Source organism: Larus michahellis, chromosome 9, assembly GCF_964199755.1.
Source record: "Larus michahellis chromosome 9, bLarMic1.1, whole genome shotgun sequence".
Lineage (NCBI taxonomy): Eukaryota > Metazoa > Chordata > Aves > Charadriiformes > Laridae > Larus > Larus michahellis.
The window spans coordinates 37,610,586-37,637,517 of NC_133904.1; the positions used below are offsets into that span (position 1 = coordinate 37,610,586).

At 37.6% G+C, this 26,932-nt stretch overlaps 1 protein-coding gene and 1 long non-coding RNA gene across 23 annotated transcripts in view; one reads left to right on the forward strand and one right to left on the reverse strand.

The window, feature by feature from the left end:
• Positions 1 to 1,132: 1,132 nt before the first annotated feature.
• AMMECR1 (AMMECR nuclear protein 1) overlaps positions 1,133 to 26,932 on the forward strand; it is a 109,610-nt gene continuing 83,810 nt past the window's right edge. For 4 of the 22 annotated variants that reach the window (XR_012589046.1, XR_012589045.1, XR_012589043.1 and 1 more), the window contains exon 1: positions 26,505 to 26,919. Coding sequence is in view for 4 of the 22 variants with exons in the window: in XM_074600966.1 (XP_074457067.1) it covers positions 26,806 to 26,919 (114 nt within the window). In the remaining 18 variants the exon portion in view is untranslated. Of the gene's footprint in view, positions 1,305 to 26,492; positions 26,920 to 26,932 lie in introns of those variants that run through there. The other 18 variants (XR_012589053.1, XR_012589057.1, XR_012589058.1 and 15 more) reach the window with 10 other exon arrangements.
• Positions 4,682 to 26,698, reverse strand: LOC141748610 (uncharacterized). The gene is made up of 3 exons (XR_012589061.1): positions 26,573 to 26,698; positions 18,962 to 19,011; positions 4,682 to 4,820 (listed from the first exon to the last, which is right to left on the reverse strand). It is a non-coding gene; the product is annotated as an uncharacterized LOC141748610 (long non-coding RNA).

Genomic DNA, 26,932 nt, shown 5'->3' on the forward strand with positions numbered 1-26,932 from the left:
CATGTGGCTTAAATCTAACCCAGTTATAGTACTGAAGCTTTTTCCCTTTTCAGTGTCAGTACAAAGAAAACTGGGGACTAGCTCCTAGTCCATGCTCTGGCAGCTTTAATACTGTCCTAAATAGGTTACTGAGGATTACTTTTGGCACTACTTGGGAAACTTAACTGGTGTCAAGCCAATGTGCCCAGCTTTGTGCCAACTGCTTCTTGTTCTCTTCTAAATCAGGGAAGTAACATAAAAAACCGCAAGGGAGCAAGTTGAGGACTGGGGCTAAAGTATGCTACGCTCTAGTGAGCAAGGAATCCATAGGGGACACTTATAGACCAGAACAACCTGGAGCAGTCCTTAAGCTACTGCAACGTGTTCTGGACACAGTATAGAGACACCAGCACCTCCTCCAAGGCTGTGCCAAATACTCTGGCAATTCTTCATATTTTGTCCATAAGTCAGTGTTTGCAGAAAATTTCCTGAAGTGTTTTGTTACGTTACGTTACGTTACGTTACGTTACGTTACGTTACGTTACGTTACGTTACGTTACGTTACGTTACGTTATGTTATCCTTCCTTCCTTCCTTCCTCAAAAGTTTACCTGAAATCCTTTTCACTTTGTGGGACCACAAACAGCTTAAGGGGGGTATTTAGCATATACCCTACACAAGACTGAGCTTTCCAGAAGTTAGAACTGCGCAGTTTTCAAGACTTCTGCAAAACATTAGCTTGCCTGACTGCTTTGAAGTTTAGGAAATAGGGCACTGCTATAAAATATTGTCACTACATCACAGATATTACAGTTGTAAAGAACTTTTTTTGGTCATATTTCCTCTTCCATCTGCTATTGCAGAACTTTCTTCCATGCCGAACTGTTAAGGGTTAACTGGCATTAGGTGGAGGAGAGGGAATCAGAGGTCAGCTCATGTTCTGATACCAGTGAACTCACAAGTTACTCCTTAAGCATGTGGTTTCATCCTAGGTTCTTCCTGCCAGCGATTTCTCACTTTAATCATACACCCACAGCAACCCAGATCTTTAAATTCAGCAATTCTTTCTCAGGTTTCAGCAAGTCATTGGCAGCCTGAGCTATTTTTGGGATATTTTCTCTACTGCAGATGCAGCTCAGGAAAACGCAGGGAGCATGCTAAAGACCTGCAGCTATTTGCCTTGTACAATTTGCTCATTTCTCTTTATTTCTCTGTTTTCCTGCACTGATCACTTAAAGGACAATCTCTCTTGCAAACAAAATCCCTGGAGCCTGATTAGAGGGACTGAAGGCTCCCAGACACGGATTGCCTGCCAGCCACAGCACGGTAAGGACATGGACACTTTTGGCTAGCCTTGCATTGCAGCTTTTTAGGCTTTGCTGAACGTTTATTTGTGTCCATCGCTTCCAAATCAACACTGCTGGCATGGCAGGCAGTCTCCAGCTCCTGGTCTCCATTTTCATTCCCTAAAATCCTCAGCACTTGTAAGTAACACATTTATACTCACCGTCTCTTTGTGTGTTCTAGAAATCAATGACTGACACTAATTTTGATCAGTTACAGGGGTTGGGTTTTTTTCCTTACCTTTTAGCATCTTTTGGAGATCTGTAATTTGTAATCCTGATTGAAACTGTGTATATTTCTATTGCCTGATCCCTATTTTAGGTATATTGTTAGTCTTATTATTTAGCTCAGCAAATTATTCAAACCAGGGAATGGTTTTATGTATGGTAGATGGAAACATTATAAAAAAGACCTGCTACTGCTGATTTACAGTTATTTACGTAGCTTTCTTGTCTTGTGTACCAGCTCTGCTATAATACCTTTAAGCTGCCACATAGCAGTACACTAACACTACAAAGACATATACAGCATAAAACCAATGCAGCAGACTGAGCTGTACTAAAAAAGAATAGGTTTCATCATGCAGTTCTTTTTATATATGCTCACAGAAATGCACCAAGTAAGCTCTGCAAGAATGATGCAGATTCCAATTTTATAGGACATACTATTTTATTGAAATACTTGTAAAAATAGTTTACCATCCTCAGGGACATTTTACTTATACATACTACTGCACGAAGATGAACACAGTTCATGTCTAATGAATATACAAACCAAATTCTGGGAATCTCTGGTGGCAGAGACTGGAAAAGGGATTCTTCTTCCTGTACTTCAGGCTTTTTAGAAAAACTGGAATTGCTTTATGCTTTATCCTTTCATGTTCAGTAATATGATGATTGCAAACAGAGAATTCCCCGGAGGACTTAATGTACATCATCCAAATATTTGACTGCAACTCAGTGTTTGTTGTCCTATTAGGAGAAGTTTTAGAAAGCCCAACTGTGCACTAGAGGTAGGGAGGCCCTCAAATAGAATAAGCAATCAAAAGCTACCTGTGTCTGCTGCTGGAACAGACAAAAGCATACTGTACAATTGTAGCCCCAAAATACTTCCTATCAAAATGCTTAGATATTATACTCCGTATCAGAAACAAAAGTTAGAGGAGCCTTTGAAACAATATTTTAGGAACTTATTCAAACCTCACCTTTCACCTCTTCAGTATGGGAGAATTTTTTGTTCATTTTCTAGCTTGCAAATGTTTCTTCAGTGATTTATAAAACCAATTGGAGGGATAGAGAAAATGCTGTATGTGCACGTGAGTGAACTGAAAGTCTTTAAGGCTTAATTTTCAATATGGGGAAAGTTCTGATGTTGATACGTAATGAATTTTTTTAAAAGAGCCATCCAGAATATAATGACTTACAACTCAGAACACTAGAAGCAAAAAGTGAAAACTGAAACTGGTATCAATAGATTGAGGATCAGGCTCTGAAAGAAGTATTTTTGCTTCTGAAAGCCTCTCATCAATTTTGAGACAATTTCTATGGTACCGTCTACGTCACTTCTGAACATAAGACTGATCTCTGAGCCTGGCTCTCTCCTCCCACTGGTTAATTTCTGCCTCAGTTTCACTGAAGTCACTGATACTAAATTAGCTTAATGAGAAATATGAATCAGTCCTTTAGTCCTTAGCTCCATTTTATACTCAATCCCAAATGTTAGCACTCAGCTTGCTGGAAATCTTAAGACTCGACACATTTCCCAGAGACCACGGCAAGAAAGGAATTATTATAGCTGGATGTGTTTTGCTAAAAGTTAGAAAAGCATTAGATTGTTTACTGTTAACAGAGGAACTGGCACGTCATTAGACAAGTTACAAGGCATGCATATAAATCTAGATCCCATATTTCCCCCTCTCAAAAAAAAGTTACCATCAGCACAAACAGAAGTTGATTGAAGGAAGTTCTATCGACAGGACAGGTTTCTGCAGAATTCAGCGCTTTGGGGATTCAGGGAGATAAAACTCAATACAGTGATACACTTGTACAGAAAACCATTCAAGTGATGCTTGTTTGGACTCGTTTTAGAAAATGTCATACTAAATTGTGTCATTGATAAATATTATAATTTGAAAGACAATGTATATTATTTCACAGTATGTGCAGAAAGGAAATAATCAGAATAACAAGAAAGCAGATGCCATCCAGGATATGTTAGGTTTTTATTTTTAAAACAAACTGTTGCATACAGGAGCTCTCTGGAAGTTGAAAACCCCATCTGCATTAGAGAAGGAATACGGTCTCATGGGGATTAGCAACTCTCCAGACCTTCTCAACTGACGATATACTCATGCTATGTTAATATACTTTTTAGTGTGTGTGTGCATATACATTAAATCAGCCCCCCCCCGCCGATACTAAAGATTGACTGACTCTATAAATGTACCAATTTATAATTCAGTAGCAGCTATGATGCCAGGCACTCCATAACTCATACTTGATGGTCCTTGCCTAGAGACAAGTATATACGAAGGGCTAATGGGTATCAATAAAGGCAATGGCTGAAGTGGAACCCAGGCTGACTTACAGTAGAAGTTGTTCTAGAGTCAGAACATGAGTCAAAAACACAGTTATTCCTTCACTTGAACAATCACAGAAGTGGGTCCCTCCAATTTTAACGACATCCTCAGACGCACACTAAAGTTACAGTAAGTTATTGTGTGTGAGCACAGCCATGGTAATTGGCCAGTTATATTCTCTTCACTTGAGTTTTTGTTTATTTAAGTTTACTTTCTTCAATTTTAGCTTAAAATTAATTTAAAAAGAGGTTTAATTGGTCTTGCACTACTCTGTAAATAGTTAGACTAGAAGCACCTATAGTCTCAATGGCTCCATTGACATGCAGTAACTTACTACACTGCAACAACCTGATCAGATGGCTGAGCCCTTCATTAAAATTGAAGGCAGTTTTATTTTTCCTGGCTGTCACTTTGCACCAGATTAATTCTATTAAGTCCAGTTGAGGGACTGTGTTGAAAGAGGAATCATCAACAAAAAGTGAATAGTACAAGAATTCTTCAAGGCCTGGGTCTGAATTTTAATAGTCTCATAGAGCTGGGCTCTGCAACAAAAAACTGACAAACTTTGCTGGCAACGTGTTGGGAGGTAGCATCAGTTTAGAGAACAGAGTAACAGAAATGAGAGGAAATGTAGTAGAAATACACGGCTCATTGGAGGCAGAATTAAGCAAACGAGGGAGCAGCCTATAGCGGCAAGCTGCAGATGTGTGTGAGGAGGCTTGGCTAGTCCGAGTAGCTCAGCTTTGTCTTCTCTAGCTGCTGACCCCTGTTAGCACCAGAAGTCCTCAGCCTTCTCCCAGGTGGCAGCAAAAGCATGAAGATGCTCTGATCCTCCCATCTCCATTTCTTCCGACATCATTCCAGAGCAGGGTTAGGCCTCGGCCTGCTTCTGGCTCTCACCTCAACCTCTGCCTCTGTCTCTGATAACAGAGAAGCACAGGGAGACAGTAAGGGCTACCTGGGAAGGATGAGAGAGGGGCTACAGGGCCTGGACAGGAGGGTGGGAGTGACACAGGAATGGAGATGTAACAGGACATCCTGAGAGGAGTGTCAGAAGAGACAGGTAGACAGGTAAAGTGCAGCTCCTTCCACCCAACACTTCCCAATGTGATACAGCTGAGAAAAAGACAAATCCATTTTACAATATGCCACTAAAGATAATGACACTAGAGACAGTATAGCACTGATGGCATCCTTTAAGTATGGGTGAGTCTCTCTTTGGAATATTATATTGTTCTTGTCACTCACAATACAGAAAGATCAATATGTATCATAACAATGAGCCAGGAACGTGAGTGTTATTGGTAAAGATATCATCAGGGAAATTAATTATTTAAGATGTATTACAATGTTGGCCCAAAAACAAATAGATATAAATCAAGCATAGCAACTAGAATTGGGAGAATACACTGAAACAGTGAGATGGGAGCAAGAATCTTTTTTTTATAATGGAGCATCGTCAATTACCAGAAGCACTGTATCTTTTTGCAAGTTGCTGCAACACTATAACTGCTCCAGGACTGTTTTCTAGGTTACTGTGATACATTTTAATATAAGTGAGATAACAATCAGTTCCTGGATGTAATGCATGGATGGATAGGTGCTATAATTTACTTTAGCATATGTTGCTCCTTTTGACATCACTTGGATCTCTGCACAAAGACTAAGATAACATTGATGTGATAACATCAGCCTCTTTTAAGACACACAAATGAAAATAGCACTTTGAGTTAAAAAAGAATGAATGGAGCAAACTTGGTTCTTGTTGATATTCTGAAGAATCCAGGAAATCTGTTATGAGGCTGCACAGATTAGGGTATCTTGAATGTATTTAAAGTGAAAACAAGTACCAAAAAGTTATTTTCACGTTAAGATTTTTCCTCTTTTGCTCAAACGCCAAGTTGACCTCATAGTCCAACAGGCTGCCCTCACTGTGGAGGGAGGGGAAGACAGAGAGCGTGAGACCCTTACTTCCTTTTTCCGCAAAAGAAAATTAAATTGAATGCCACATGGATGAGAGACAGGGACTATAGTATAGATCTGAACTGATTTGTCTGTTTGACACCAAAGCAACAGACCTCAAGCACCAAGGCTAAAATTTTTGTCAAAAACATGTCAGAGTATCATAACTCAGTTTCCATGTAGGTTCTACAACTGCCATATAGATTACAGTATGTTTGACTTCTATACTTTGGAGGTCTTTTCACAGGCTGTGGCATCAATAAAGAGAAGGCTCTAGGTAGCCTTCAATAGCAATCAGCATTTCTGTTGCAGTTAACCTTTAGAAATGGATGGCTGTTCTTTTCAAATTAATTTTTTGCAAAATTTATGACTGAAATTCCATCTCTAATGGCATCAGCCACTGCAAATTCCATAATATTCAAGTATTTAAATTATCTTGAGATCATAAGGCAGTGAGCGTCACATCAGCAAAAGTTGCATCGCTTAATAACTTTCCTTAAAACTACTTGGGAAAACAAACCATTGTCATTAATGTTTCATGAATTTCAGTGATAATGCACTGTAGTCTGCAAGACAAACAGAAATAATCCCTGATACGATCTTTTGGCTGTCTGAACATTGGCTCCAGTTAATCACAGCTGCAACAGACTCCTTAACCTTCCCCATCAAATCTGCCAAACTTTCTTTAGTCAGCTCTAGTGAATATTTCTCTAATCTTCCTGATTCTTGATTGACTTTGGTTTTACTACACATAATGATCAGGCCAGCAATCATAAGAAGGAGAACAATTAGCAAAGGCATCTAAAAATGGTGCTCATTCTTGAAAATCCAAGCCCAAGTCACTAAGCCAAGCCACTGACAGATACTAATGACATACAGCAGATCCTAACTCCAAATTCATTATGCAATATCATTTCCTCTGCCACCTTCTGTTAGTAAATAAAGTCACTAACTTTATCTAAGCTAGATAAAGTATACACACTCAAAGAATATAATACATCAACGCAGCAATAGTCTACTAAATGTAAATACTCCTTTTAACAAGGACAATGAATGCAGGCAAAATTCGGCTCTCGTTAACACTGTCTCTCATTTATGCTGTGACTATGTCTTTCCTGATGCCAGACACAGTATTCAGCTATCAGTCCTCAAAAGCTGAAGGTATAAAAGGCTTGAAATGGATCATTTTTCTGTTTGCAAAGGGAAAACAAAAGGCCTCAGCTGGGAAAGAGGAAAGAGATTATTACCACTAAGTATGAGAAGGCCTTCAGATAAGATATTGATCTAGTCGTGTTTATATCTAATAATTAGTTAGATGGAAACAAATGATATTTCAGCCTTGCAGACCATGCTGACACCACACAGCCCCCAAATTTAGTTCTTTCTTGTAGTTTGTCTGTGCTGGTGTTATTAATAGACACACTAAAATGGGAACTTCACCCTGGCTCAGCTTTGACTCACTGAATGGCCTTGGGCATCACATAACCTCTGTCTCCAGTTCTCTATCTGCATAATGCATTTGTCTATCTAGTGACTTTACAGAGTCATGGGGCAAATAAATGAGCCACTTCACAGAATTTTTAGATTGCAATACACTGGCTTCCCTTATAATCCCTGTGCACTTTTACAATGTATTTCCTGAATTTTAACATAAACTTGCTTTTTTCATTAAGGCAACCAAACTGTTTAAACAGACAGAAAAACTATTTAAAACTTCCAAATTAAGCCTCCTAGGAATAAAAGAATGGAACCGTAGCCACATAACAAAGGTTGTAGTTTCACAGACCAAAATACCTTTATTTGGTGAAGTTTTTAAGAAAGCTCTTCACTGTTAATTTCTCACCTTGCAAAGAAATAACAGATAATGGGGTTACTAAAATCTGCACTGCAAAGTATGGTGTGGGCACACCAGGTGGAAGAATCTGTCAATAAATCTCCATTATTAAACTGGCAGGGAAAAGAGCGATATTATTTTGGAATCCTGTCTCTGAGTACAGGACAGTCATATTCAATTGACTGCCCCAGAGGACATAAATCCTCAGTGTAGCTGAGATGACATTCCCAAACGTAATTGGGTTAGTTACATTCTTAGTTAATTTTTTTCCCGTTGTCCATTGAAACTATTCAAATTTTCTATCCTTCTCTAGATTATAGCTTCTCTGCTCCATGTCTGGCCCTTTCTGTTTTAAAGACAGAAAGACCCCCCTCCCATCAAGGAAGCCCCTGAGGGGACTTTTAAGACATTGACATGCAATACTCAAATTTTCATTTATTTATAATGGCAGCCTAAAGAAGATGCAAAAATAAATTATAGAGTCATCTGACATAAGTTTAAAATGCAAAGACGGACAAAGCAAGCACATTAATTATCAAAAGCTGAATAGTTCAACACTGATAATTGCATCAGTGAATGCCAGGAGATAATCTCCATGCTGCGGCTTTACAAAGTCCAGACACTAGGCTAACTACTGATGCCTCATTTGACACAAGCGATTGAATCTTTCAAGGTGGTATTCTTTGGATGCTCACCCATCCATCCTTTTCTAATTTTTTCTTATGATTCGATTTACTCTTTGCTTGGATTAGGGTCTAGATCAAAAATGAACAGACAGTAACGTAAAAGAACATTTATAATCCTGGGATACATGAGACATATGTTGAACAATGTTGCCTTAACTAACTGAGCAGTGAGTTGTACCCTGAAGTTAGGCCTTCTCAGCTATGCTAAGCAGGAGCACAGATCTCCAGATAGAACCACTCCCAGAGAATGGTAAATGTGGTTGCATTTCTAATTATATCACTCCAGAACAGGGAGAAAAAAGAATGTACTACCCAAATATGGCTGCATGTAGATATGTATGAATGCATAACAGATGTGTGGTGTTGGAATTGCCTTGTCCAGTCCACAAGAAAAAAGAATTCAGAGCTCCAATCTAAATCACAGCTTGTGTCCTCATGGAACTTGGCAACAGGACAGGGAATAAAAACTCTAAAGCTGATATAATCACTAATAGTGACATAATTATTATGACATAACTGCAAATTTATGATATATCTAGTCTGACAATGCTATTTTAGGATGATAGTTCAAACGAGGATGCAAAAAACCCAAGGTCTAATTCATTCCCTGTGTAAACTGGCACTATTCCCGTTGACTTCAATGGGAGATTTACTTGTTCACCCCGGTTCTAATTTTGGGTCAGCATCTTTCCAATATTTAGGATTGAGTTCCACCAGCCTAAAAACTACTGGTTCTTAAAGCCAAAGCAAGCACCTCCAGGGAGTTGGGGGAAAGGCATATTTTCATGTAAGTATCTGCATTTAGACAGAACATTTAGATTTACTGTTATTGGAGTAACTTACCCATATAAAGAGAAAAGTTCTTAAAAAATAAAATTAAAAAGCCTCAGAGGCAGGGCAGCAAGAACCAGTCTAAAATATCTATGTGGCTCTCTTATATCCAGATAACCAGAAAGCAAGACTCGAAAGTTGCTTAATGGCTGAGCAAAATAAAGTCTAATGTACAATTAGATAGCAATAGCTCTGAAAGTCAGATGGAAAAAGGTACAAATCCTCAGCAAAAAGTCAATGAAAGATAATGGTAATTTCCCATTTACTACTGGGTACATAGAGCCCCCCACCATCATCCTGACTAGACGACAGGTTTACTGCAGAGGAAACCTGCGCTCATGTTAAGCTGAGGAAAGAATAGGAGGCATCCCTGAAATCAAGAATAATGAGGAAGAAAGAACAAGCAGAGCCTTAGATACTGTTTGGGTTGTGTAAGCAACAATAACAAATTCAAACGTTAAATCAGAGTGAAATGTTTCTACTTTTTTGTTTTGCAGGAAACAGGATTTTGTTTTCATTGTGATGCAACCAAATGAGTTTCAAAAGAGCAAAATTTCCTGAGGAAGGGAAATTTTGAGTTACGCTGTGCAAAATACTTTAGTCATGTTAGTGTGTGAATTGCAGTAAAACACAAAAGATACTCCACCCTACTGCAACCCAAACTGTAACAGCAATGGGGCCAGAGGATCAGTAGTAGCTCACAGCCAAACCAAAAGTATTGTAACAGAAAGTTCTTGATCCTGGAGAAAACATGTCACCATAGGTTGGGCTATCTTTATAATTGCTGTGATTATAAAGTATATATTTAGATACTTTACTGTATTATCTGAGGGATTTTGCTACAGCGTAAGTCTATGAAGGGAAAAATGAAGAGAGACTGAAGCAGCCAAGTGGTCCACTATGTCTTCTCAGAAAAAAAACCTGTGAATCATTTATATTAGTTCAATAAGCAAAATCACTGGTTTTAGAGCTTAGCTATAAATAATTTTTTTATGTGGTTATTGATTTACTATTTAATGATGTTGGTTAAAAGATGAGGTTGCCTGAGATCTGCATCCATTACCATTAAAGGATAAGTGCCTAGAACTTGTGGATAGGCGCTGTTTATTGACTTTGATATATTGCATAAATATTGTGGCCATACGTCAATGACTCAGTCAGGTCAGGGTATGCTGCTCAAAACTCTCTACAAATGTTGAACAAGTGAGATACCTGAATCAGTATTTTATATATTAAAAGATAAAAAGCAATACAACTTTTATAAAAGCACAGGACCTGAACAGTATTTTCTGAACTGCCAGGTTACTTTCAATAACAATCTCCTACATTTTCATCCACTGTAAAAATTGCTTTGCATCAAAGAGAAAAGAAATCAACTGGGCTCCATCGCCTAAATGGCACTGCAAGTTTCTGCCACTAGAGTGTGTCAAGGCATATGTGAGGACTAAACCTCTCCATACTCGATGTCATTGAATTCAAACTGCTACCATAGCATTGGACAAAGACAAACAGCTTCAATGTACCATTTTTCTGATTTCCTGCCTGACTGCTAGAACGTGTCTTAAAGGTTATAGTAGCAAGAAAAGGTCTCACCCCATTACTCTGCTTATGCTGGACATAGGGATTTTCATACGAATACTGAACAACACAGGCATGCAGAAACAGTCCAGTCCATTTTAAGATCCATTACACTGTGCCTATGTTTTCAGCTTAATGTCAATGAAATATCCCTTCCAGGCTAAGACTCTTACTTTGATGCAATACAACAACCCTGTTATTTTGTATTGAAAAGTCAGCACATCCAGTCAATGTATGTATATCTGTCCCTCCCTGCTTCTCTCTCTGCTGGATGTGTGCAGTTGAACAATTATGGTAACATTTGGGGGCAAAAAAACCCACATACCTATGCAAAAAATGAAAATCTTTGTGTTCAGAATGGAGATGCTCTGCTGTATTTAAGAAATCATTTTGAAGAGAAACTATAAAAGCCCCTCTCTCTTTGATAGTAAAAAAAAAAAATCAGAACAGTTAAAATTAGAAATGCGTAGGCATAAAGCATTGCCAGTATCAAACAGAATATGTTGAAATGTACACATTTGGAAATGCTAAAAATCAGGTTCTGCCTCCATACTTTACTGAATCAAGCCTTGGCCCCTTCTCCATCTGTAAAACTGCACTGACAGCGCTACCTTCCTCTCTCTTTTTGCTCATTTTTGTCTCTTCAGATTGCAAACTCTTATTAGCTGTTTTGATTACAGAGGCTAGCTCTTAGTAATAGTTTTTCACTGTGTCACCCTCTTGATGAAAATTTTAGCTACTAGACCAACCCTATTAACTTTGCTTTAAAATACGTTTAAAAAAAAACAAAAACAAAACCAAAAAAAAACCCCACAACCAAATAATTAAAAAACCCCAACACCCAAACAACAACCATATGAAAGATGGGAATCCTATAAACAAATTTGTAGTCACATACTGCTCAAGTGGCATTCTGAATATAGACATGTAGCACTTGATTTCATTATCTACTTTATTTCCCTTAGGAAAGGTCTGCTAAGCCTTTCTTGGAAACTCTATCAGCTTTCTGAGCTTCCAAAGGTCCACAGTGCTGTAGTGACAACAATAACACCTTCTGAAATCCTTAAGGATCCTTCCAAGTCAGCCACAAAGCGTCATACAAATAATGAGAGAAGAACCACAGATAGGAAGATTTAGCCTTTGAATTGCCCAGATCAGCCTGAGAAAAAGAGGGAGTCTGACTGGGCACCTGGAGTTCTCATCTCCTGCTCTGTAACTTTACATAAAAATTTTAAATGTCATATTTATTTGAAATGAACTAGTGGCTGACAAGAGAACAAGGAACAAGGTCTGTTTTACTCAGTGTGTATTAAGCAAATGATATGTTAGGTAGGTATCCCACAATCACATCAGAACTAAGAGATCCTTCTTTTCATCTGTAGCCTGCTGAAATCACAAATCCTTGCATGCTGCATTTTAGTCCCAAAGAACAGGAGCACAGCACAGGCAAAGTATGCAGCAAGGCCCGAGGTCCAACACTCGTATAGCACAAGGGAGGAAATATTATCCTTACACACTAACGGAGGTGTGAGCAAATGCCTTTTCACAAGTCACCTGAGAATTACCAGGACAGTGTCTCATGAAGATTTCATAAATAGAGCTGAGCAAGTGAAGCCTTCTCCAGTTCAAAAACCAAACCCAGAAGTCAGAAAGAAGCAAGCAGAAACCTCAGCTCACAAAGAGCTCACAGAGAGTATTTTTTCTTTTACAAAATAAAAACCCTAATAATTTTAATTTGGGGTATATCTAAAATAGTACATTTAATTAAAAATAAAATGTTTCATGCCATTTAAAAAAAAACATATTTTACTTTTTTTTTATTTAGACTAATTTTGAAGTTAAAAATGTTATTTCATTTTCAAAAGATGAAGAAGTTCATTTTAAGCATGTTAAAATATTTCCTTTGAAAACTGAGAACGTGTTTTCATGTTTTTCCTATTATTTCAATTGAAACTATTCGTCTGGTTCAACCTACTCTCAAAAATGGTCCCCGTCCTTTCCAGCCTCTATTATTCTAGGAATTTAAAAATCATACGAAATTTTTTGTCCAGCTCTATTCATAAATTCAAGCAATATTTTGGCCCTACAATCTTGGGAAAGGAAATATTCAACTGCCATTCTAAAATACCTTTCTGTTTCCTGCCACTGTGTCCCTAGTTGATATTGCTTGTATCCCTGTGCAGCAGTAGCTCTACCCTCACCGTGGCAGACTCTCTCATTAAACATTTTCTACAATTAGTGTGTGAAGGCTAGAAAGTGAACTTGCTGCTTTTATAGAGATGGAAGGACACCCAGGAGAAGGTATTTAAATTATGTCCTGAGGCAGAATGAAGTTGATTTATGTCAGGGATTATTTTTATCTCTCCAGTCAACTAGAAGCTATGCAGCAAAGTCTGCATAGGCACAGGCATGCAGCACTGTTTTGTACCAGGCTCTGACAGTGTTTGAAAATAAAGAAAACTTAACAGCAGGCGGAGCTGGTGCCCTTCTGCAGCCCTTCAGGCAGGGAAGGGTTTCCCAGGCCAACCACCCAGGAGCTGGCTCCCTGCTCAGGTAGGCACCAGACCTATCCAGTTTGCACGGCTCCGGCAGGACAAGCCAGATTTCACTTGCGGATTGCCAGCGGAGAATTTCTGTAGAGGAAGGAGACTGTTGTGTTTGGCTTCTGCCTCTACCACGTCACACTTGTCCCGGCATAATGATGACGGAAAAATGGGATGGTTATGGCAGAATCCCATGCCCTGTTGTTCACTCACATACTGCCACTGAACACCTCTAATCCGTGCTGAGATCAGGATAGTTCAACCATGGGCACCCGGGATCTTTCTCCCTCCTTTTTGGGCTGGCTCTGACACAGGGAAGAATATATTCTTCCACCCCTGACACCTTAATCCAAAGCCCACGATTTTTCCATTTATTTAAAAAATCCTTGGATAAAACCCTAACCAATTATCTCTGCAGAATAACGACAGGAAAATAAAACCAAAACCCCACAACTGTGAAATTACCTCTAGAAGAGGAATGGCTATTTCCTCAAGATTTTTGTTCTTTTAAAAAAGGCAGTGTATTTACTGAGTTTTTAACATGTAGAGGCATGTATTCAGCTGCCTGAAAGAGCATGATTTAAAACATTAAACCCCTGCATTTAATTTTCATGAGTAGAGAAGGAAAATCAGTAAAAAGCTGCTACAATAAAAAAAATAGAGCAAATGTTTCCAAGCAATCTACTAAAATAAATAAATTACTTGGATTTTTAAATTCTCTTTCAGTGTTCAAAATACAAACATTGCACCACATTTCCAGTGTTTGCAAGTAAGAACAAATTCATTACAAACTAACATAAAACTACATTTTCCTGTACCACTGGTGAACCAGCAGTGATGTGCAAGCTCATAAATAAGACATTTAAATGCATTTGTATGTTAATAAATGTTATGATGTATATAGCTGAATTTTAATCATCTAGTGAATATAGTTCCTAAATTACAGAGGGTAAGGAACTAATTGGATTTTCCTCATCTTGTCTGTTGGCTATGAGAAGGGACAATGCTCTGGAAGAGCAATGAGTTTCATCCAGACGCCATCAAGTAGCTTTAATTTTTATGAAGAGCTTTTTATCTTTTTTCTTCTAAATATTCTAAGTAAAAATACTACTTATTTTAAGAGACCTCCCCATCCTTTGAAACAAATATAATTAAGAATCTGTGAGATATGTTATAAAGAAAAAGATAATTATCACAATGGTAGCTAAAAGGAATCATTCTTAGAGCAATTCACATACTTTAATCTCTTTGAAATTTCAGACAGCACATCTTCACAAGAGCTAAGCTGTGATTTTACATTATTTAATACAAATGGAGGGATGCAGTGGATATATATGTTTTCCTAATGAACCTATCTCTGAGTTCTTGGCATTTTGAATCAGAGCAGCAAAAAGCACTGGGACATAAGATGGGGTAATGCAAAAATACAAAATTTTTAAAAAGAAAAAAATCTTCTGTACATGGCTTTCTGCTAAATACGTGGTATACACATATTACGGTCATAAGCTTTATTCCTTTCTTGGCATGAATTTTTATGGCAACGTGACTTGGAAGTAGAACAGAAAGATTATAACACATAGTACAGATTTAACACATACGAATAGTGTTCTGACAACTAAAATCCAAAAATTTTTTGAACCCTCTATTATTTGGTTATCTTTTTCCCTGTTATGAGAGGAATCTCATATCATTCCTATGAGATAATGACATCTAATAAGAGCAGATGAAATTTCCATAGCAGTTTGCAAGAAAGAACTATTTTTTAATCTCCTTTTTACATAAATAAAGCTGATAATAGCAAACCTTCTGGTGAATAAATTATTAGCAATTAGTCTTAATTTGGGTAGTGTATACTATTGGAGCATTTCAGTGGTAGACAAACACAATTTGAGAGAGGTTTGTTCTCTAGCAGTAAAATAACAGGCTAAGGTCACTTTAAACAAATGTTTGAAATGCAGTGTATTATTAGTATATCAATCACTGCCAATTGCCTTTACTTACTGTAATTATTGTTTCATAAGATTTAGAACAAACATGTTTTGCTATCTGCTGCAAGGCAACGTATCACAAATTGAGGTGATTCAGATTGAGACTTGTTTTATTGTAAGCACATTCTGAAGCCAAGACTTTAACCCTAATAGAAATTATTCAAATCTTCTCACAAATGTATCTGTTTCCTTTAAAAAATAAAGTAAATCTTATATGAATTTTGCCCTTCCTCCTCAGAGATGGCTGCTCCTCTGATTCTTAGTCAGGACTCACCCATTCCAAGTATTAATTCCTTTTTACCACTTTTCCCTTCCTAATTTACCAAAAGAAATCCTACTGACCACAGTTGCCTGATTTTATCAAAAGTAACTAGTTTACAGATTTCTACAAGCTTCGTGGAGTGGATTCCCTTTTTCCACAGAGAGGTGATGCCAACAGGCCACCCTGGTTTACTAGCAAATTAAAAGCAAACATTGGAATAACTTACTTGCAATGTAACGTGTTGATAATGAACAGAAAACTACCTGCTAATGTTTCTCATGGTAATTTTTTGCACACTGATGTTGGACGATGACCAGCAGTGGCCTTGCTGAGGGAGCATATGGTTGGGACACTGATGACGAGAGATGACGTGACATTGACTTCAGTGACATACCCAACATATTTAAAGCAGACTGTCTTTTGATGTCCTAACTTCTAAGTTTTTATACTAAGATAATTCCACCAGATTTTCATAAGTAAAAAGTACATACATTTTCCATTATCATCAGCTGGAGAGTTATCACAGCATTTTTCTTCTTGTGCACTTGTTAATAATAACAATGACCTCAAATACTGACAATCCTAAACACACTGTAATATTAAATGCTGTATAAACAAGTAACTCTCTTTCCATCAGATGTTAAATGTTTTAACATAGATACTGTAAAATTTTCATATGAAATGCATTCATAATGTATCAGCTTTGCAAAAAAACCCAAACCCAAACAAACCTCCAAACTTTCAATTTATCTTTCAGGGGAAAAAAGGAGTGTCTAGGATACTTAGTACGAATGGCTATTATTACCTCCTTGGTCTTGGAATCTGTGAATGTATGAATACATGGTTCATATCACTCACTTTGTACATTGCAGATAGAACAGGTTTCCTGCATTGTCCTCATGGGGCCCATAAGAACTGAAACTCTGCTTTAAGGCAATAATTGTAATCAAACCACATACTTCAGCCAGCCATCCACAGGACTCAGGAAGGAGTTAGTTTCCCTGATGCACAATTAGTTTCCCTGATACACAATTAGTTTTTATCTATTGGATTTAGGTTTAGGCATTTTTCACCTCACTCTGAAGAACCAGCCTAGCCCTAGCTCCAAATTATACCCACCCAGATCAAATCAGAAGTTAAACAAGATAGTGCCAACAGACTTTTAAAATTAAAAGCAATGTAATTCAGCAGTGTATAAATCATATTCTTCCACTAGCAGCTATGCAGCTTCTAAAGCTCATCTAGTGATTCTTGTTCCAAAGCAGAAAGAAATAATTTTAGCTTCATTTAACAGTTTCTCAAATAATTCAACAAACTTTGAATAGCACAAATGGCATTTCTGATATTTTGATTTATTTTTCTTTAGTAGTGGCAACTGCAATAAGTAGGACTAGAAAAGTGTACTATTATGTTACAGAATTCTGTTTTGGTTAATGTATTTCTAGTCTTCATGATCCTTTTCATGACTGTACAGCATGGCCCTCACCCCCCACAATCCTGAGACCCTTCCCTCTCTACTTTCTGCCTATTCTGCGTTTTTTGCTTTTTATAGCCCTTTTTCTCAAGCACATAGCCTAGGTCAGTCATGGAGTCCACCTCATGATGGGCTGCAGCTTCAAACCTCTGAGTGAAATACAAGTATGACCACACATGGCTGCATCTCCTCCTGATATCAGCATGACAACACAGTTGATGGCAACGCAGCTGTGTTACAGCCTGGGTTGCTGCTAAGGAAAAGGGAATTTGGGAAAACATGGTAGCAATGTGACTTTAAAATCTATATGCACACAAGGTCTTTCACACGTCTCCTTACTTCTGTACTGCGAAGAGGAATACAGAAGTCACATATGGCATTATTTCCCTATTCCTTGGATAACCAAGGAGGGCGATGCACGGGGTTGGAATTCATACAGAAAATCCCAATCTTCTTCACTCCACCTCCATAAAGGCTATCAAGATCAAATGTAGGATTTGGGGAGATAAGAATTCTGCATCTTTTTAGGTGCTCACAGCACTTAGAACAACCTTAATTTGATCTACTTCTGATCCCTTTTCTGTTTATGGTATTGGTGCAGGTATTTTAAAGAACAGAACTTTCCTTATCCCCATTCTCCTCCTCTGCACGTCCTCTGTGTTGTTCTCTGAACTTTGTTCTTGGCATCTCTTACTTCCCTCTCTGCCTGGCAGACACAGCAACCTTTGGGACCCTTGTGCTCTTAGTGTCACCACAGGGCAGAGGTTACGATTTATAGAAGAGCTGTCTCCTGCCAGGGTCTCCTGCCAGGCTGTGCGCAGTATGCTAATGTGACAGCTTGGCAAGTATTTGAGAATGTCACCTCTAGCAAAACAACAGTCCTGAATGGTATTTGTCATATATACAACCACATATCCATCAACAAAAAAGCCCTACAAAATTCAACTCTAATATATATTTCAAATGAGATGCCCACAGGCACTTATAACATGAGTACATGTCAGTAGCCATATGTGCTGTAATCCTCCTCTTTATACATATACCCAGCATAATCCTTTCACGTACCATATATCTAATGTGTATTCTCTGCTTTGGAAGCAAGATTAATCTAAAAATTTCAGAATGAATCCAAACGCATTAAACAGAGTATGAATAATCTTCATCACTTTGGCTACCCAGCAGTTAAAGAATGTGGCAAATGACCAAATCATCAGTCTGCCATTCAGTTTCAGCTATACGCTGTGCTACCATTTCATTTCACATTCTTTAAAGCCCTGCAGCTGAACTACAGCCGAGTATTTAATGCAAAATTGTATCTTTTGGGGGAATGTGTTATTTTTAAATGCTTAATAATTATGAATTCATTTGCCATTCTTTTTATAAGCAGGGGATCATAATGAACTCATCTGTTATTCATGTGAATGTCAAATGTGTTCCCACAGGAGTTTTATTCTAATTCCCTATTAGTTAGTGGACTCATAAAATAAAACGCTATCCATTTTTTACTCTGAATATGTAACGCTTGGTAATTGTTCATCAGAGGGCAAATGTAATATTTTTATTTTATAACTTTGGTTCTGATTTAACCAGGTAAAGAACTAGATTTAAAGTAAGGGTACCTTTAGAAACAGTTAGAAGTATATTTGATAAGCTGTGAGTCTTCCATTTAAAATGCAATGAATGAGATTATCATGAGCTAGTATCCAAAAATGTAGATGTGTTATACTATAAGCATACAGGCTTGAACCACATACATTTAATATAACCAGACAAACTGTACCCCACTGTACAATGCCTAATGACAGTTCGAGGAAAGACACATTTTCAGTATTCATGAGGTGATGACAACAGTTTTTATGCATCTGTTCTACTGCAATAGAAAATTTAGAGGTGAGATACTTACAGGTCACTGCAGGATTTGAATGTGATGACACTGGACAGTGGGACTTTGATCTGTGAAAACAAACACAAACGAAGCAAGAGAAAAACAGAGAATTCAGACTTTGATTTGGTGGGGGTTTTTTCAGAGTTAAATACATGGGAGTTTTTATGAAATTATTTTCAAATTTCTTCTAAATCCCTAATCTAAAACGAATGTTAGCTGTAAGGACTTGCCCCATGAAATATTTCAGCAACAGTTCTTAGATCTGACGTGCCGTACTAGGCTTGTCCTCAAGTATGTCACAGTGACTCTTCCAATCTTGGAATGCCCTTTAGAAATGCTAACCAAAATGAATGAATTATTATAAAGATGCATTTTCAAGGGAGATGGTAACAAATCCATAATCCCATTTGTAATTGGAATCACTAGATTAATATATTCATGGTTTTACTCTGAAATACGCAAGCAATGGAGTTCTTTTTTTCAGTTGAAGTAACAGAAGGATATGGTTTTAGTGTTAAGGGTTATCTCAGGTTTTTTCTGCATGGAAATGGTCAGTTCCTCAAATAAAATTTACAGTGTTTAAATCAAAATACATTACCCTGTGCAATCTCTGGCAGTCAACAAGTTATTACAATATTAACCATGAAGAAACTATTGAGAAAAACAAGCATGCAAACCAAAGCTCACATGCGAGTCTTGATGATCACAGGTATTTCTACACGTTAAAGATTGTAACTTCATGTTTGATAACAGTTATCAGAAAAACATAATAAGCAACAGTGCTTTCTGAATGCTATGACTTCTTTTGTAGTTGAAGAAATACTATTTACTCTTTTAAAATACTTTCGACTTTGTTTAAGTAATGACCATGTTAAAAACAAAAGGTCTGTCTTTAATTGCCGTAAAGTCAGATAGGAGGGACTGAGTTACATACAGAATGTGAAAATAGGAATATCATAAATAGTGAACGAAAGGAAGAGTGCACAGAAGGGCTAACACTACTGTGCCAAGAATTGGGTGAAACTTTGTTGAAGCTTGCATGTTTATCAGCTGCTTTTTACTCAAAATGAAACATTTATTTTATACATTAAATAACTGTGACAAAAATTATCACCACCAGCAGGCAGCCTGAAGGCCCTTCCCTAGAGTGAGAATACAAATGTGGGAGATAAGAAGAAGACGTACATTTTTGTTTAATGGAATTTGTGTGTGCATGGACATGTATCTTTACAAATACCACTTTCCTTGAAAGCAGAGCATAGCTCAGGAGACCTAGGGACAGACAAATCATTCCATTTACAAGGGAACCTACAGGTCTAAAAGGCCTGATTTTGAACTCATCATTCTGTAATGGTGATATTCTATTGACTTAATTGGGGTAATTTGATTTATACATGTCTGAAAGGAGAATTGACTTTTGCAATAGAAAGTACCTTAGAAAATATTATGCTGGAGAACATGAATTCTGCACAAAGGAAGCAATAAAACTATGAATGGGTAACTATGAATAAGTGAGGTACCGAATGCTACCAATTCCCCAAGATTCAATTTTATACAGAAGCTTGCAGGACTTGGGATTTGGGGTTTGCTAGTCTCCTCTAAAGCCTTAAGGATACAAGAAAGGGTTATGGATGTGGTCCTCATAAGCTGTTTGGTTTTTTCTGCCACATTCAAAAGAAGAAAAAAAAAAGATGAATCTGCAGGACTGAATATGTGAAAGCAAATAGGGGTGAGGATGAGACATGACTCCAAAGTGCCATGAGGATCAGCCTTATTAGGGCTGCACTCACAGTTGCCAATGATGATAGTAACAACTGGAATGAGAAAGGTTTTGCTGGAGCCCTGCTGGCATTTTGCCACAAAGGGTAACATCTGCTATTAATTAACATTCTATTTATATCTCTAGGCTCTTTTAAGACAATGTATTTAGTGCTTTTAGCAGTTATAGGTTGGTAGCACTGGAGCACAAGCACCTTTATGGCAAAACACTGGCATTTGTCAGTTTTTTCTTTGTGCAGAAAAAGAGAAGGATAAGTGCACCAAAGTGACATAAATGGGGATTTTACAAAACGAGTCACAGGAAGGAGGATCGACCTGACATTTGGGGTGACATGTACAGATCAGAAGCACTGGAAGATTTAAGGTTAAGTAATTTAGGCATTGAGTATAAAGAATGCTAATACTTCTGGGGAAAAAATAAAAAAATATATTCAATAAATAATAATATGCTACAATACTTAAGAAGGAGAAATACTTATGACTGACATGCATATTTTTATAAGCTGCAATAGTCTACTGCAGCTAATGAACACTCTTCTAAAGCAATAGCCAAATTATTTCATAAGGCATGACTAAAAACATCCAATATAAAGTGATTAGATGTTCCCACCTGGAACTGTGGAAGCGATTCTTGGCCATTTTAAGATTAACAGGTTCTTTTACAGAAGTGAGAATGGTAAAGGGCAAGCAGAAGGATTCACTGATTTTTTGCTGCTCACAAAGATTAAAGAAAAAAGTTCTTCAGTCTTTGGAGAAAAGAACGGTATATCCCTTTTCTCAAAAAGGAATAGAGAGATGACAGCTTCAGTGCTATCTGAGCAGAGTAAAATACCAGAGCAAGGGAGCATGAACCTAAGCTAAGAACTGGCCATTAGGGGAATGAAGGTGGAATTCCTTCACACCAAAAGCTAGATAACATGTGCAAAAAGATAGCAAAAGCAGCAGCCAGAAGAAATTAAATAATGTCACAAGAAAATTAAGTAACATCTGAAAAAGGAAGCTCAACACAGTCTTGCATCAAAAGGAAGATCAAAATTTATGCACGTTAGCCTCCTTACATAGGAGCATTTCTGTCATCCTAATCAATTAACATTGTTAACAATCAATTAGCATTGCTAACTTTCCCTTCTTTTCTGAAATTTATGCTCCTTGCATTAACTAAATTTACATGAAAGTTTCATTCTGGTGTTTTCAGCTGAGATATAAAATCAAGTGCTGACCACTTGGGACAGTTAAAGATCTAGTGCAATTCTTAGAAACAAACAGGCATGTAATCACGGTGTCCTAATCAGATTTTAATTCTCAGCAATTGCATTCTGTCCTCCTAATTTACTCATTCATTTGAAAATTAATGATTACATTTTTTCCTAATATACCTCAATTGTTGTGTCCTATTAGATTGTTGCTGGGTTTCATTAGGGCTGGCTGTATGACTGCACTGGATAAAGAGACACCTATATATTGTTCTAAATTTATTAACTTAAAACTCTTAAAGCTAGCACTTTAGACTCTTCAGAAATGAGAAACACAATTAATACATATGGTTGCTCTACACTAGTGGAAAACATTTTGTGAAGGAGACCAACTACAAACAGCCATGTCAAAAAAATATGTCCTAAGGCTTATTATTAATGTATCAGCTAGCATAAATCACTGTAGCTCCACTGACCTCAATGAAACCATGGTGAATTTATACTGAGAATATAGCTATGTAAGCTACATCTTCTTTTATCACTGTACAATGGAAAAATACATTCAAAAAGGATAGGATATTGCATTAGCATAATATTTGAGGAACATTCCAGCTCACAGAATTAAGTGAAAAGAATTCCATTACAAAGCTACTACTAGTCTCACCTTTCATTTACTGCAAGTGCTTTGATCCTTAGGTTTTTAATTAAATAACTTTTCTGACTCCATTGACACATTTAATGTTTTTATCTCTAGTTAGAAAACTGTCCAATCCTAGATATTTAGTTTGACAACTAGCATTTCAGAATAAATGGTGGTTTTGTTGGGGTTTTTTTGTTTGTTTGTTTTGAGGGGTTCATTTGGTGGGGGCTTTTTTCTTTGTTTTGGGTATTTTGTTGTTTTTTTTAACAAACCGATGCCCAGTTTTGCAGTGCAAGGTCCATACACAGATGGTTTAACAGGACCAAACCCTAAATTTGCATGAGTGAAAAATGTCTGTAAAACAATGTTAATTTTAAAATAACACAGACTGGATTCACAGTATGGTGAAATTATAACATAGCTCAAAATACGAAACAGGGCCAGGATTCCAGTAACACAACATGTGAGGACCTTTTGTCTGCTGGCTGGTATGACATCCTGAGATGACTTTTTGTACAAGATTTTTTAGAAGAGACTTCAATAGGGGCTTGATATATGGAACAATAGCAGGATATGGCCTCTAACTGGTAGGAACAATTACTGTTCTCAGACATGTGCAAGTTAACTTTCATTAACTTTATTGGATTTTGTGCACATTTTCTGGCCTAGATTCAGAGCTGCATCTAATTTCTCCTGGGGACAGCTGAAACAGGGAGTGTACTGAAGAACAGTAACTATTCTGTCTGAGCATAATATACTGAGGAAAACTCACATGAGCCTCAAGAGCGTGATAGACCAGTTTGGGAATAATGTGAGAAAGTAATACAGGCAAACCCACTTTCTTCCCAGCTACACCCATAATGCCTTGTAGGCTGCAGGGCAAGGGGAGAGTTGTCTAGCCTGTCTCCACAACGGGTGGAAACTCCTCAGACCAAAGGAATTCTCAGGAAGTAAATCTTTCAGCTTTATGGCAGGCCCATCCAAAAAAGATCATCATGATGGGAAGATACAAAGATAGAATTTCACCTTTGAATTTTGGGAGATGTAAGTACAGGCTCTTCTCTAGAATAATAACTAACTAGAATAATAACTAACAACTTCATAGGGATGCTAGCTGTTTACATGGCTCAATTTTTGGAGTTTGGTTTTTACAGAATTAACTGTGGTATAATGTTTCCTTTAGTTCTGAGAAATTGGAAAATTACATATTTTGAAAAGAGGGCTTTCTATTTCCCTTTCTTTCATTCCCTAGCTCTGACTTTTCTACAGTCTCAAGCATAAACTATTTCCCTTCACTTCCAAGGCCCATTATCCGCCCATTATCTTTCATATCTTTCCTCAACTGGCTTTCTTCACCTATTACTTAAAATTCAAACGCTTCTGTGATTTCTGACAGTTTCCCCATAAATACGTGCAATGTCACTTTAGGCTGCATCTTCTCATTTTTCACCAGTATTGTTTAAGCTGCCCAAGGCTATTAATTCTCAATTTTGTATAGCCACTCCGATAGGCCAACACAGGTTTTTGTGCAGCCCTCTGATAAACCAGACTGGAGAACTGATTTGGCTGAAAAATAATCGAGGGGAAAGAATAATTGTTTTTCAGCTTGATCTTCTGCCTCACATCTGCACAAACAGCTGCATGAACACAACAGAATGGGTGGGACAGGAAAGAGAACAATTAGCTGAGGTAGCTGAGGCTTAAACCAACATTACTACTACTGCAGAAATGCACATGGAACCACAGCCTAAACGTGCTATTTTAAGGACCCTTTTAAATCCCTCACCTGTCACAGTGCCTATTAAAAGAATTGATACTAATAAGGCAAGGATTATATCACTCCAGTTTACCAATGCAGCTCAGTTTTGTCTCATTGTTTCTTTGTTCTGGTTGTTCTTCTCTTGTAATCAGATTGTAAGATACCGAGAACACAGATCATCTTTTGGCCTACTTGAAAACAACATGACTTCTGCTATAGTCAATGCAAATCTTACCTCAGATTCAATAGGAATTTGATCATGTCTGTTAGGATACCATTTCCCTCAGATACTAGCCATTCTGATTTTTTTGTTTAAGCGCAGTCCTTCAGAGCTGCTTTGGATCACTGAGAAATATCTTTCTGCAAATAATTCTATTTTTCTTATCATCATTTCTCTAACAGCTCTTTTCAAGAATCATGGGTTGTGATTTTTTAATTAAAGAATTAATTTCAATCTCTCCCTTGTAACAAGTGACAATTCTAAAATCACTGGGGCTTTAGAACATGAGGTGAGCAGTAGTGCTAAACAGCTGGAGTCATCAAGGAGAGATACATCACACCTAAATTAAACTGATCTAATCGTACTGACTGTGTTCGTACTGCTAAAAGGGTTTGGTTTTTATACTGTGTTCACTCAGTACATTCAACTGCATATGAGACACAGCATAGTAATCAAGCAACAGGAGAAATCTGCTAAAGTTAGCAAAATATAGAAGTACTATATACATGAAGGAACTGAACACGTTCGAAGTTCCTTGTAATAAGAAACTTAAAGGTCCTTGAGACTTAATTGCAGCAAAGGGCCAATGAAACAGATGTTGCAGTTAACTGAAGCTGTCTTATCCAAAGAATAAACTTCTTCAAATATAAATGGAAATTTTCCATTGAGCTACGAAAAACATATTGTGAGTCTACAGTTCTCTCCAAGATACTTCAAGATATTGTATTTGATAATACAATTGTGTCATCCTGATTCCACTGAACAATAATTTCCACAGTTGTGTTTGTATATTTGCTGTTGTCTCTACAAAAGAGAGATTTGGTATACATTAGATTGCACTGAGGTAAAATAGGAGCAAAACTACAGACAAGTACACCAAAGAGCATCTGCAGAGGTGGAAAAAGTAAGGGTTTTAATGAATGAGTAATATATTTAATTTACCCTTTCATTTAGGGACCACTGCAATACAATATTTAATCAAAAAGTGATGGCTGTGCACTGTTGGTAGTCTTGATACTGCATAAGGAGTATCATTCTTAACTGAGACCTACACTGAACCTTACAAATCTCTGTCCCAGTGGAGTGAGCAATTTATACTTGTGTCTGTATCATAAACTTTTGCTATTATTTGATATTTTTATAAATGTTGGTCTTAAATAATGTAGGATAGTAAAAAAAATTAGAAAAAGCCAAAATTCAATACCTGGCAAAACTATTTTCCCAAAAGCAACAGAAGGTGTCACTGCTAACTGATTTTAAACAAATGAATCCCATAAGTGGAAAACACTGCCTTTGTTTTGAAAGAAACTTGAAAGTTGTTTGAGAGAGGGGAACTGGGTTCCCTTCTCAAGTATTCTCCAGCTCCAAACATAAACATTACATTTAAAAATGGAAAAGGCTGCTTTACACCATCTAATTCTTCTCCTTTCTGTTTGCTATTATTCCCTGCAGCTGTTTCACCTCAGGCTATGATTCACAGTCAAAGCAAGAGAAGTTTAGGCCAGTATTTGAACAGAAACCCTCAAAGGGCTTTGTATTAGAGCTCTAGTAACTGGGGATTTTCTCTTCAAATCCATGATAATTTAAGATCCAGACAAAATTAAGACCATGAGGATGCTGGAGAAACCATTTCCAACAAGAAATGTAAAACTGAGTCTCTAAGTAGTCTGCAACTGTGAAAACTTTCTGTAGACTGCACTTTAGCTTGGATAATGACTGTCTGTCTCCCCAAACTTGCAAAATTATTTTAACTCTACGTAGCAGTCCTCACTCCCTTTTCTTGATATTGTAGTGTTGCTATTCTATGTTAAACAGCTGTTACATCCCATGCCAGAGATGGCTGCATAACACTGATGGGTGAGGTGTTATTTTCTAAATATACATACACACAGCTTTTGAAGTACTTTATGGCCATTTGCAAGCCTCTCCATAAATTCAGATATATCTATATATGAGGCTAATATAAAACACATTTTCCCTCCCACCCGGCTAGCTTGGTAAGCTTAATTTTAGATGCCTGGAGCACTGCAGAACTCACATCCTTTTCCCTCCGGACTTCCCTTCCCTGGAGGTCACGCCATGAGGAAGCCTGGGCTGCGGGCACGGAGGGCCGTGGTCTCGCAAGGTCACTCACGACTGCTTGCCCTGTAGCTGAGGGCCTATGCTCTGAGCTGCCGCTTATCGGATGTGAAGTAATTGCCAAAGCTGTAATTTAAAAAAAAAAAAAATTATATATATATAAAGCCTGTGGCTTTTATCCATCACGACTGCATGTTTAATAGGTGCATCCAAGCGCTCTCTGCAGGCTCTCAGCCCGCTGACTCCGATGCAGCCCCTCGCTTCTTTTTTCCCCCCTCCCTTCTCTTCCCGAGAAAGGCATCTCAGGTCACTTGAATTA